This window comes from Brachyistius frenatus, unplaced genomic scaffold (genome assembly GCF_029030835.1).
Source record: "Brachyistius frenatus isolate BFR_SWC_R1_liver_20210118 unplaced genomic scaffold, ASM2903083v1 Contig_153, whole genome shotgun sequence".
NCBI classification, from domain to species: domain Eukaryota; kingdom Metazoa; phylum Chordata; class Actinopteri; family Embiotocidae; genus Brachyistius; species Brachyistius frenatus.
The window spans coordinates 306,101-319,960 of record NW_027210752.1 but is presented as its reverse complement, the minus strand read 5'-3'; the positions used below and the strand labels follow the sequence as shown (position 1 = coordinate 319,960).

Genomic DNA, 13,860 nt, shown 5'->3' with positions numbered 1-13,860 from the left:
ACATTCAAAAAAGCACCAACTTTGCTCATGAAGTACTAGGTCAATGTTTTTTCCACAAGTGATTATGGTGTCATTCACAAAATTTAGTCCTTCTGATTAGTGTTCTGGTTGTGCTTTTTAAAATAATTCCATAATCAATTGGATATTATGCCTCAAATTGAGATATGTTTGGGGGTACGCCTGTTTTGATTGACATTCCTCGGGGGGTAGTCAGGTTTCTGGTATAGGTGAGTGGGCATCGTTTCATCGGGTTCTGATTAACATATAAACGACAACCAACCATGGCGTCACCCATTAGTTTATGAACAGCTGTTTTGAAGCCCTGCTTTTCAGCCGTCGCCATCTTGCTATTTTGGAGCCACGAGTGAACATATTTGGACGAGCTGGGGAAGAGCAAGCAGTAAATCTGAATTGATGTGATTGGGAAATGGAGGACACTACGCCTGCCCATCTACAGTGCATCCGGAAAGTATTCACAGTACTTCACTTTCACCACATTTTGTTATGTTACAGCCTTATTCCAAAATGAATACTTTCTGGATGCACTGTATAGCAGAAATCCGACTACACCAAAGGCCTGTCAATCAAAAAGACATGCCCCCAAAAATACCGCTTTTTGAGGCCTAACATCTATTCAATGATTGAATTATTTTGAGATGGAGTGCCAGAAAAATAATGGAGGAGTGACTTTAACAAATGACACCATCATGGCCATTGGAAAAAAGTCATTGGCTTTGTATGTCATGAGAGTCGAATGGGAATCTATCGAGGCGGCTTTTTTGAAGCCAACCCTTAGTGGCCCTTGGTGGTATTGCACTTTGCGGCATTTCTATACTCGTGTCACTTGTCAAACCCAGAAGCTACTTGCCTTTTTATACAGTCTATGGTCAGATCCACCTCTCGCTTCTCCCAAGCTCATCCAAATATGGTTACTTCAGTGGCCCACAAAAAAACAAGATGCTCGAAGCCAAAATGCCAGGCTGGAGTCTTCCAAGTGGCAGTTCACAAACCAGTGGGTTACGTAACGGTGGGTAGAGAGGTATTAATGTGATGGTAGTTTTATGCAGGGGTGTCTCTCTGTGAGGGTCCTCGCTGCTGTCTGGCTGTTGTTTTTAAAGCCAGAGACTACTGAAGGCGTCATTGTCAACACATTAACTTTGCCACTGTTCCTGCTTGTCAGAGAAGCTCAAGCATCATTTGCCACAAACATAAGTAGGCCTCTTCCTGCAGCAATGAAATGGTAGTGAATTTTGAAGAGACACATTCAGTCACCCTCTCTACCGAACCTTCAACACGTGTGTCGCGCACCCCCCCCCCCCACACACACACACCCCTGTCCCTCCCTTCACAGCAATCTCATCTGCTCTCGTGCACAATTGTAAGGCTGCTGCGAGGAGCTTTCGCTTCTGCAATCACTTCACATTTGTTTCAGCGATTGATTTGCTGGCATGTGAGGGGAAGGAGAGAATGAGCGAGTGGGTAGGCAGCGAGGGCGGGAGGGAGGGAGGGAAGGAGGGAGGGAGAAGGAGGGAGGGAGGGAGGGAGGGAGGCAACATGGAAGTCAGAGGACGTGCAATGCCAGGCTCACATACTGTCACCATGACAACAGACATCACTTCACAGGAACAGCACTTAGGATGCCTGTGTGGGCTGAAGTGACATAGTTGAAGGTTGGCATTAGCCTCTTGTGGGTGCCACAACGCACCAATTCTCTCCTGGCTCACTTTTTTTTTTTTTCATTTATTTCCTCCGCAGTACGGCTAAAAGGCACCCTGTTGCTCTTGTCAGCTACCTATTGGGACTGCTGAGTGATTTGTACCTCATGCGTGTAAATGCGGGTCCTGCCAGTTTGGCTTAACAAAGACAATTCAATTGACTGAAATGCGTATGGGAAGACAGGAGGAGACATTCATATTCAATGAGAGCCTTTCATCGTTTGCGTCACTTTGAAGCTGGCTAGCATGTATAATTCTCTGTGATTTGAACCGTTGCCAATCATGGAAATGATAACTCAAGACACAGAAAACCATCACACAGAAAAAAACGGATCTGCCATCTTAGTAGTGAGATCTGCTGTTCATTAACATATGATCAAGTTTACGTAATGATTTGACACCTAATAATTTTCAATTTGTATTTTTTTTTTATTTTATTTTATTTTACTCTATTAATCCCCGAGGGGAAATTTCTTCGCTACAGCAGGGGGGCTCTCAGGGGGGAGCTGCTGCAACAGGCTGCCACTAGCGCGGCGCCAGGTAACCTGACCTGAGGTGCATGTTTTTGGATGATGCCAAATTGCAAAGTCGCACATTAACAATTACAATTTAAACTAACTAACAAGTCAATAAGACAAATGTGTACTTTACCTCTGAAAGCATGAATGCACTTGTTTTTTCTCCTTATGCAGAAATTATAAAGCTGGCTAAAGGGATTTTGATGTGCTCTTATCAGCATGCAGCACATACAGCTGCCGTCCTAGCTCTCTGCATCTGGGCTTGTTTATCCCTTCATGTATGGCATACAGTATTTACAAGCCGGCCAAAGTGTAAAGCATATAAGAGGCAAGACGATATAATGAAAGCTTGAGTGTATGCTGGAATAGATGGGGGGTCAGAGGGCAGTATGATAAACCAAAATCATTCAGTAAGTGGGATTTCAGCTCATAAAATGAGATGTTTGTGGATGTTTGACTTAACTGGGAGTTCATGTTGATACATTGTGTGGAAAATGAGAAGCTGAAACATGGGGCAGAGTTTGGGTTCTTATAAGACGATCCTGCTTTTTTCACCAAGATCTTTACCTCTGATTCAGGGAATCCACAATGACCGAGACATTTTGAATTTTCACGAATATTCACCTGACCAAATTTGCATTGATCAGACTTGTCATGGTGAAATAATAAGTTTAATCCTATGAGTGTTTGATCCTTGTTTATAGGAGCTCCATTAAAGATTGTCAACCAGGTCAGCCACTCACAGATGCTTTTAACTGGTGAAATCTCAGCACATTGACTTAAGTACTGAAGTTAAGTGCTGTTTAGAGGTCCTGTATTTGTACCCGAGTATTTCAATTTTATTACCCTTTATATCTCTACTCCTTTACTGCACATTTTAAAGGGAAGTGTTTTACTCCACTACAGCTACTCTAGTTGTTAGTTATTTGGGTTTTCATTCATCAAAATGATGTTACAGTTTTGATCCAAGCTTTTCAACAAATGCAACCACATCAGGGATAAAGGTAACACAATACTTTCCAAGGCCCATCATCACATATGGTCAACACTGCAGCAGTTACTGGTAACTGAATGCCATAAGTCCTTTTGCATGAGTTCCACTTTTGACATGAAAAACACAGAGTGGAATGGAAGGGAAGCAGTGCTTCAGTGCCAAAGAGAGTCTTATCCCCGGGATCTACCTCTAACACATGTCATACTACAACTGCAGCAACAATATTGACCAGTCTGGCTTCTTAAAGCCAAATATCGTTGCTTTAATTTGTTGGAGTTCAACTGCATGTCTGTCAGCATGAGGAAATTAACACTATAACAAGAAATGAAATCACTACAGATAAAAGCCGTGCTGCTGTACAAAGTAATAATAGCGGGGACCCAAGGTTGACATTTAAGATTTAAATCTTGTTTTTAATGGTCCACATGATAAATCGGCACTTCATTAGAATGTCAGGAGGCAAAGGGAAAAATATCAATTCTGGTTCAACACGGGGCCTTTTCTGCAGGTTAGAGGCCAAACAAGACTTCATTCAAAGTATGGAATTACTAAATAAACCAGGACACAAGATTCGTCCATGAATGAATGAATGACTACAAGATCATTAGCAGCAGCTTTCTGTCCTCAGCACTGTGTAGAGGAGCACGAGCAGCTCGGGGTTTTGGGGATGTGGGCTTAACAGTTCAAGCAGCCAGCCAGGTTACAATAAGCTTCTTTGGTCCGCAGCAGGGATTTGGGCTTGAATGATTCCAGAGGTAAATTGTGTTCCTGAACTCATCCAAATCCTCACAGCAGAAAGGAGGAAGTATTACAGCCGTTTATGACGCGTGTAAAGTAGCCAAAGCTGCATTTTACTTTTTTTTTTTAATATAGTTTCATGAGAAACATGACACATCGCAAACATCCACATCGAAAACATATTCCTATCCGCTGCTGTGCACGACTCTGTCTTTGCTTTAACTATGCAGAAGAAAAGGGGAGAATGGAATTGCTTATTTTCTGTGCGGGGGACATTGTGGTGGTTGACAATGCTGTTAAAATCCCCCGCTCTACTATACAACCCCCGAAAGCCTGTGGCTCTATTTTCCATTTTGCCTCACTGCCAAACTATACACAGCTGCATCTCTCAAACAAACTAAAGGGGAAGGGGAGATGGGGTGCATCCTTTCAGTGTCACTCCGTCGCACATGACCACGGGCAGCATGACCCCCCCGGCTTCGCAGCTATAAGCAAGCAAGTCTCAAGACAAAATTAAACGGCTGGCCAACAGATTTATGTGGGAGGTCTGACTCTGTCTGCAAAAACAGTTGCGTAATATCGTCCACATCTCTGATGTCATCTAGTTTTGACTTGGAAGCTACTCAAGCTTGTTAAATGCAATGGGGAGTTTGAAGGACCTTTGCGTTTGCCAGGCAGGAGGGTAAAAGGAAATTGCATTATGGGAAATGTCGTGTTCCTGACGCTTACTGAAAACAAGGACATCTCAGCCTCTGCTGCCCCAATTATGATTTTAAATATCTCTCTCGCAACTTTAAGGGTCGGCGATACTAAAATTGGTGAAAAACCCCTTTAATACGAACTCTGAACTATAATGAAGTCCAGTCTCCAAACTTCACCACCCTCACAAAACAGCTGTTTCACCTTAATCCCATTGTATTTGAGTATTAAAGTAAAACTGTCAAGGATTATCCAGCGAATACGGAGCGCAGCAGGAGTGCTTCAGACATCAAGTTCAAACATTGTCTCTGTGCCGCACTGTATATTCAGTGCCAGTCTCAGAGGACTAGGTCCAAAGAGAACTGACATTCAGTATGATTAAGTTGGTGCTATCTGAAGCCCCACCCAGGGCTACGGAGTAATCCTCAACATGCACAGAAAAGTGTTCTACTGCAACAAATTGCTTGTTCTGTGCCGTACTCAGCTGTATATCCTCATTTGCCTCTGATTGAAGTGCATATAGTGTCGACGTCCATCCGCCGTTTCCCCAAGGGGATGGAAGGGAGAGACAGGCGGGGAAATAAAGTGAGAATGAGAGTGGGAGGGAGGAGAAGAGATAGACTTATCCGTGGTCTCATTACGGTGGGAAATGTGAGGGTCCCGATCCAAGGGAATGATGAAGGACTCTGTGGAGGAGGCCTCTGAGAACCAACAAAGACGGCTTTAGTTTCACTGGCAGAATGCATTTGCATAGCTTAGAAGCCAAAGCGTCTGAACCGGGGCTCATGAAAAGAAACCCCAGCAATTGCTTGGACTTCAATGCAAACGAGAGGGAGACAGAGGGAGGGAAAGACAGAGCGAGCGAGGGAGAAGTGGGATGGGAGGAAAAAGCAGTAGGAACTTTTTTTTTCTTCTCTTCAGCAGCAAAAACACAAACGAGATCAGGAACATCTGCACATCCCATGGAGGTTTTTGCCAGCTGACTGATGCAAAGAGAACGTACTGAAGACGGTACATCTCCAGATAAAGAAACAAGCACCAAAACATTTCCGTGCTATTATAAGAGTCGTGTTCCGTTGTAGCCTTTTGATATAATTATTAAGCGCAGTTAGGTTGTCAGTAACATTACACATAAACGCCATCTGAGAATATTCAGCAGGTTTGGAGGTTCATTTTAGGAATTGCTACAATGGAGGAACAGCTATCGGATCACTCGGAGGTCTACATAATAGAGCAATCTCCTTGAGGAGGGCATGTGTGTGGTGAAAGTGATGAAAAAAAAAATTCACTTGGAGGAAAGAAAGGGAAACAGAAGAAGATAAGGAGGGCGGGAGAGAGCAAGAGAGGAGCAGATGTTGTACTTTAGTGGTGTCTCTCTTTTTCCCCTCTTGTGGCCTGGAGTCATGGAGGGATGACTTGCCTTCATCAATCCTCTTTAATGACTCTGGCAGCACCACTTAACACACTGGTACGTGATTTCTTCATTACTACATCATGATTCCACCATTTAGTTGCCGGTGATGACGTATAGTGATGGTCTGGGATAAAAAATAAATAAACGTTGAAAGTCTCATTTTCGCAAAAAAAATATCCCTTCATCAGTTCTTGGGTCAATTTAGAAATCAGAGAAGGAAAAGATAGGAAGATGATTTGAAGGGAACAAAGCGGAGATGATGGAATCAGTGGGGTTTGAATACTGAAATGCAGTTCCCTGTGGGAAAGAATAAGAACATTCTGCACTATATGATACTCGGGTTTCAAAGATAGGACCAGCGCAAGGTCGGCCTTCTATAAAAACTCATGAAAAGAGCTGGTAACTGATACTGTTATGTACCATCCTCTCTATAGTATTCAACCACATGCCTTCTGCCTTTCACCTGTATCGTATGCATAGCACATGCATCAAAACCTTGAGTGAATATATTGAGAGGCAACGCAACACGCATGCACTATCAATAATAAATGTTGACTTTTGAACCTTGCGGATAAATTCTCATTCAGCCTGCCTCGCTGGTGGCATGCAGCATCCTTTAAACATGAGGCATATACATGTCTTCATCTGTGGCTCCTCACCATTTAAAAGAATGTGATCAACAAGTTAAAGTATCTGTCTATCTGCAGCCCTTCTCCTGTTACAAGGCCCTAATATACAGCAGAGGCACACGGAAATCCTCCCTGTAGAATAGGTGACACATTGTAGTGATGGGGGGAAAGATGGTGTGACTAGGAGGACTTTGCAGACTGTTCAATGCCCAAACAGCTCCATCTGCTACACTCCCCCACCCCCCCCCTTGGCCCTTCTGCTGCTGCTACAAGCCCACTATAGTCCATATACCACCACATTAAGCATTATGGGATACGATTCCTTCTAACGAGCTTGCATCTTCATCGGCACGCACACGCCGTAGCATGCTCACACCAAACATCCGCAGCTTTGATCTGGCATTCATGTGATGGGTTTTGATGGTGAGCGTCATGCCTGTCTGCCTTAAATATACAGTATCTTGGAGAGGCCGATTTAGCGCTTACGCGTATCGAATCCAGTGAAGGCAATGATTTCTTGAGGCATCAGTGTTTGATGAGAAGCTCTGCCCTCGGGCTCATTGCGTAACTGGGGGAATTCAGGAACTCCAAACAACAACACGTCCAAATGTGACACTGCTCAAATGTATGCTTAGAGGGTTGAAGATAAGGTGCAATCGACACCCGACGCGTTTTTACATACACTCTACTGTAAAATATCTCTGCAACAGGTGTTAGGAGTGTGGAAACGTGAGGTAATTGTACACATAAGAGCAGCCATGCCACAGCTGCCCTGTCATGTGCTGTGATTTATTATCTTATTCACCTCCTTCCCCTAGAGGTAAAGACTAGATCACAGCGTGGCGCATCATTGGTCAGAAGCAGCACTATGACTGTTCCTGTCATGCTCACTGTAACCTTTCTTGCTAAATCATCTTTCCACACAACTCACACAAACCAAGATCTTTTTCTTTTTTTAAAAAAAATTTTTTTTAGCGCTTGGCAAAACGGCTTCTGAAAACACACAACCCCACACTGACCTCACAACCGCAGCATTTTTGCTTCGGTCAGAGCAAACGTTACCGCCGACAGGTCAGGGCTGTGCACCTCAAGGTTTCCGTCCCTGTCCCAGTGTTAGTGCACATGAATCATTACGTCCTCACAGTGCGGCTGCTGTTGCCGCCGCCGCCGCCGCTGCTGCTGTGATGGTGACGATTCACGTGAGATATCATCTGTGCCACTGGTTGCACAAGCACAGACAGAAATGTGTGCTCCTTGTTCAGCGCGTGTAGGTGAGAGAGAGACTCAGACAAACAGACAAGACAGACAGACATGAGGAGGAGGTGGGCTGATAGATCCAACACGCACGAAACCATTCATGCATACTAAGCGCCACAGCTCAACAGATTACAGTCCAAATGTTATATCCGGCGTGATATAAGGTAAGTGTCGACCTACTGGTTGATAATTAACGAATTACATGTATGTGCGTGGCGAGTCTGAGCGTCCAAAGGCGACAAGACGAAAACCACCAGGTTCCAGTACAATGATCCATGAATGCACCTTACTAAATTTAGCCTGCTCACCGACCATCGTGAGTGATGGATTGGATGAGAAAAGGGGCTGTGCATGATTGGCTACACACGCGAATTGCTGTATAACCTCAGGGTTGAAAGGAACATTTGGAGCCTCTCACTCAAACATGACATTCAAACCCGGTTTGTCAACCTTGCACGAGTTGATGCTTGATTGAATTGCTTCTCCTTCTTATGTGATTCAAAAGGGGGTGAATCTAAGTGGCGATTTACAAGGTCATGATCACATTTGGTTTCAGGAGTAAATTGCTCACACTCACCATACACTCCTTGGCAACGGATGCCTTCCACGATCAGCGCCAGGAGCCCCAAAACACAGATAATTAGATCCATCCTTTCACGTTAATCTCTGCATATCCAGCTCTCAATAGCAAGAAGTCCTTTCCGGGGCGGTGAGGCTGAGGTGCATAGACGCGGCACCGCTCCGATCGGCACGTCGATTAATTTAGTCCCACTGTTTAGTTTCAGTAGTAAAGGTATGTTGGGTTTGGGCGCAGGGAGGGAGGCAGGCAGGCTCAGGTGACGGTGGTTTCGATGGAGAATGTCATGCAGTCAGAATGCGGAGCGCTGGCGGCACTGAGACGCCGCTGGTGGACGTGGGGAGGCGGGCGGGCGCCGGGAGTGGGCTGCAGAGAGCCCGGCCTTATAAGAAAATGCAACCTTCTCCTCGTCTCCAGGTAGGCGCACGCCACTGGCACCGTGTGTCCCCGGACTTTAACGAAGACCCCCGAGGCGCCAAACTGAGGCGGCACACAGGTTGTGTCGACTGTCAGCGGACGCAGGGTCGGTACCCACGGACATAGCTTCTCAAAATTCCAGCTGTGCTCACGGCTCGCCCCGCGGATGCTGCTGCGTTGGCTGCATGCTGCCAGGCGAAGCCATCACCTCCGCTTCCCAAAACCCTCAGTCAAATTCTCACAGCTTTTCACCTTCTGGGCGATACAGTCGTCAAGCTGCCGTGTTGTCGATACTACAGTGGAGGCTCGTGCGCTCACAGTCACATCACGATTGCACCCCGGCACGGCGCGCTCGACTCATCTCTCCCGGTGGCAATGACAAGGGGAGGGTCCAGCGCGTTGCTGAGCGGCTGATGGTTTCTCCTCAGCTTCCTCTGCGATGCCTTCTGTTGTCTCGACGCTATGAGACCACTTTCTGGTAAATTCACGAGACGGTGGGTGCCGGATGTGCCCACCGTGGTGCCAGTTGAGCATCAGTCACGTTGCGCAATACGTGCTACGGAGACCGAGTGGCACCGCAACCGGTCTGTAGCTACGTCAAGAGGTGCGTGGCTTCCAGTGCTCATCTGTATGGGAGGCTTCGCTCAGCGTCAGGAAAGGCATGAGAGGCGCAGCTGCTGGATGCTGAGAGAGAGAGAGAGGGAGAGAGAGAGAGAGAGAGAGAGAGAGAGAGAGACAGAGACAGAGAGGAGAGGAGAGGAGAGGAGAGGAGAGAAGAGGAGAGGAGAGGAGGAGGAAGAGAAAGGGGGAAGAGATGGAACCATTGGAATTCAGGAGATCGAGCTTTGACAGACCTTTGCAATCACCACCAAACACAGTACACTCCTGTCTGCTCATGTTTCACCATGCCTCCTTTATCAGACAGGGAGGATGAGATGCTGTCTGTCATGTAGCATTCATCCGCTACATCAGATTTCTTTGGCTTGGAATAGTGAGATGTCTGTGTTAATCTATCCAGCACACAGACACAGACAGACACACACACAGACAGACAGACACACACACACACACACAGACAGACAGACAGACACACACACACACACACACACACACACACACAGAGAGACAGAGAGAGAGAGAGACACAGACAGACAGACACACACACACACAGAGACACACACAGACAGAGAGAGAGAGAGACACAGACAGACACACACACACACACACACACACACACACACACACACGCACTGCTGCCAACACACACCATGTATTTCTGGCAACATTTTAGCAACACGTAACTTTGAAAGTTTTGCAGGGGTATAGCTAAGTGGTTCCCAAATGGGGTCCTAGTAGGCCCTCAGGGGTCCTGCAGGCACTTCCAGGGGGCGCCTGAAAAACGAGAAAATCCATTTAATTACATTCCATTTGGTCACATCTGGTGACTTGAAATATCCAGGAGCTAAAGAGTGTGTAAAAAGGAATCTCCGGATAGGTTTCACTCTCATGATTGTCACATGGCAGTACAATTTCCAAGTAACAGAAACATGATCTACTGTAAGTGCAGCATCTTTATTGTTGTCGTGGTAATGTAAAGAGCTGGCAGAGTCATCAAATTGGACTAGTTGTTTCCTAGCAACACGTTCAATTAAATGGTTTTAATTAGTGTATTTTCCCCAATGGAGAAGGAAATGTTTTACTTTTCAGACAAAAGGAAGGTGAGTGGTCCAACGGTGTGATCCCTGACCAAACATACAATAAAGACACATGACCAGGAATCAAAACTCTGTAATTCCTGGCAACTAATACTAATCTTTTAAGGCAGTGTGAAATAAGTTAACGTGTCATATATTAAAAAAATTAAAATCAAGTAATTAATTTAGATCTAAGTAAAAGAGTAAAGGCTTCCCTTAAGCAAATTAAAAAGTGTATAATTTTTACTTGTAGTGACAGACAAGAAATTCTAGTTGAGGCACAGAGACTGTCCTCAGAGGGCTTCATCTTTAGACAGCTGGGGAAGTGAGTGTTGCAGCAGCAGTGGGTGGTTTGGCGCCCTCTACAGGACCCAATGAACTAATCCATAACCAAGCAGTCATTAGGGGTTCCACCCAGTTTGTGTCCAGGCTATAAATTTGATTGCAGTTTTAAAATAATGATTAAGATGACATCATGATTCCTATCATTGATATTCAGCTGAGCTGTGAAATTCTGGACCTCACAGTGGAGGAGAGAAATAAAAGGAATTCTTTGGCTTTAATACTCGATATATTCTACATTAAATTTTAGAATTGAAATGATGAATCTCGTCTGTCCATTTTATACTGTCATTCAGGTGATGCTCTTGAAGGCCAGAATGATCATCTTTTCATCGAGTGACTGCCTTCGCTTCATTTCAAGGTGTGGATTTGAGAGCCCTTTTCCTCGCTATCTTTCCTCTCTCCTCCCTCTAACTGTCTGAAAATAATAATAATAATAATAAAAAAATATATATATATCGGCATCAAGGTTGCAAATGTAATAAAAGCCATCCTTTCATAGATAAATAAATAATAATCACAATTCAACATGTCATTGAATGTTAAGTGTCCACTTCAGCTTGAATTTCTTGAAACGGCTCGCTCGTTGATGCAAGTGAAGTGACCTGTAGCGCCTCAGGTTCCTGAAGAGTATGTTGACACTTCTTAAGAGGATGAAAAAAAATCTGGACAATTTTAGCTTTCTCATGAACAGCTAAGCAGTCTGGACATGAATATCAGTCAGCTGAATGTCCTGACAAGTATAAGAAATGTACGTGCTTTCTCATATGGTGGTGTGTGCCGGTATTGCCGCTTATCCTCCATCTGCTTACTGCTAATCATTCTGTTTATGACTGTACCTTTGCATCACCCATCCAATATGGACCGGAGTGGGCGCTCACTTGGGTAGCTTAGACTTTAACTCCCCATCTGTCTATTGTGGGTACGTCTGCTCTTGGCTTTCCCCCCCAACTCTCCCCGTCTTCCTCCTTTGTGGCATATAATGCAACCTTTACATCCAAGATGTTTAACGCTACTCCAATGCTCTGACAGTGGAGGGAATATAATTATAAAGCCCATTGCGAGTCTCCATGTCATGAAGGGGTTTATGAATATAATATGCACTCACTAAAATTGTGGCTGTAGGTGTATGACATTTCACAAAATTTAGTCAGTCATACATTGCGTGAGGTGTTGGATACGGTATGAAACAAGACAATTTGACATTTTGGGAAAGGCTCTCTGGGCTTTGCATTCATCTTCAAACACGGCAATGGCTTCATAGTTCCAAAAAAAAAAAATAATGATAAAAATATACAAGGCCAGGTTGGGCCGGAGAGAAGTGTGTGTATCTGCGAATGTGTGTGAAAGAACATCAGAGGGTAATGGTTTTGGTATTCTGACAATATTCTGCTCTGGTTTGCTTCACACATGAGCAAATCTCAAATGGAACAACATGTAGTTTTCCATCTCGCTGCCTTAAAAAGTCATAGAACAGCCAGCCACCTGTGGAAACAGATCCACTGACTACTAAAACCCGAAGCTTATCAAGCAACCATCACTTATTTCAATCCGCTCGCTGTTGCTTCATTCAAATTGCCCTGTTGAAATTTGACATCCGATGAGAATCATCACTTTAAACCTATCTGGTGAACAAGAGAGATGTCATCTGGCACAAACACCAGGATTTGTGATATATAAATAACACAGGTCTGCATATCTGGATTCAAAAGACACTTAATGGCTCAATTACCTGCAATTACCTTTTCCTCTGCACAGCCTGAAGAGTCATTAAGCATGCTGTTATAATCTGCAACATCTAAAGCACAAGCACTCATGGGGGATTGGAATATACATTTTTGGCCGTTACTCAAAAAAACGGCACATGCCCAAGTGCCTGCCAAGCCTGCACGCATATCAAAAACAGTATACAACCCAGCATCCCCACTGTGTGCCACTGCTGGTGGAGTTTTCACTTAAGAAATTAGGTCCACTACAGGCTGGAGGAGATCTAAATTTAAAAGTCGGCGGATGATTTGGACTTTGTGTCATGCTTCGTATACAGGGTGTCGGTGTCTTGCATGTATCCGAACGCAACTGGAAGGAAAGTGTGGAGTGGAAATGCATCCAGCAAGAGGGCTAATGACTTTCTTCCAGACAGCAGTTTAAAAAGATGCCAAAGCTAAAGGCAATCTCTATTCAAATAGAAATTCTAGCATTGATTAGTTAATGCAAAGTCGTGTTGGTCCTCTAAGACATCAGTTACTGAAGACGGTGCTGCGGCCCCCCTGGGATTCCTTGAAGACAGGCTAATGTGCTGCCAGATTAATCATATCATTGTTTGTTTATTGCACTTTTCACCATATTAAAAACATATCAAGATGAAAGAAACCAATTACCACATTAAAAAAAGGGTTTAATATGCAGTTATGCTGCATCAAAAGACATGTCAACTTGTAGTTGCCAATTGTTATCGTAACACAACACACTTTCTGGCAAGGGAGTTTTTAAAGGAGCAAAAATAGTGATAATCAGAGCGAGCAATGGAGAAATTTGACACAGTAATCAGAGCTCACAGATGGTGTGAGTCTGCTAACAACACTGTTATTAGACTGAGCAGTAGTTTGCTTATGGCTTGACTCACATTTGTGGAAGATAGATATCAATCACTGTCTGTGCTGATGTACAATCCCAACATCTTACCAGTGCGATATGGTCCTCTCATTCTAGGTGTCCAGTTTACAGTATGCAGTGGAGTGGAGGGCAGTCAGACCTGCAGGTGCTGCTCTCTCTCCCCATATCAGAGTGCACAACAGCAAGCTCACAATGTACCATTAAAATGCCTGTAACTTGGTGTTGTATTAGTTTGTTTGTCCTTGTACACCTT

The 13,860-nt window shown here is 44.5% G+C and overlaps 1 protein-coding gene across 2 annotated transcripts in view; it reads right to left on the bottom strand.

The window, feature by feature from the left end:
- Window positions 1-9,573, bottom strand: part of LOC138631335 (MAM domain-containing glycosylphosphatidylinositol anchor protein 2-like) — a 184,579-nt gene extending 175,006 nt beyond the window's left edge. The window contains exon 1 of one of the 2 annotated variants that reach the window (XM_069716190.1): window positions 8,542-9,573. In XM_069716190.1, the coding sequence (XP_069572291.1) occupies window positions 8,542-8,614 (73 nt within the window). In that variant the 5' untranslated portion in view covers window positions 8,615-9,573. The remainder of the gene's footprint in view (window positions 1-8,541) is intronic. The other variant, XM_069716191.1, reaches the window with a different exon arrangement.
- Window positions 9,574-13,860: the final 4,287 nt, after the last annotated feature.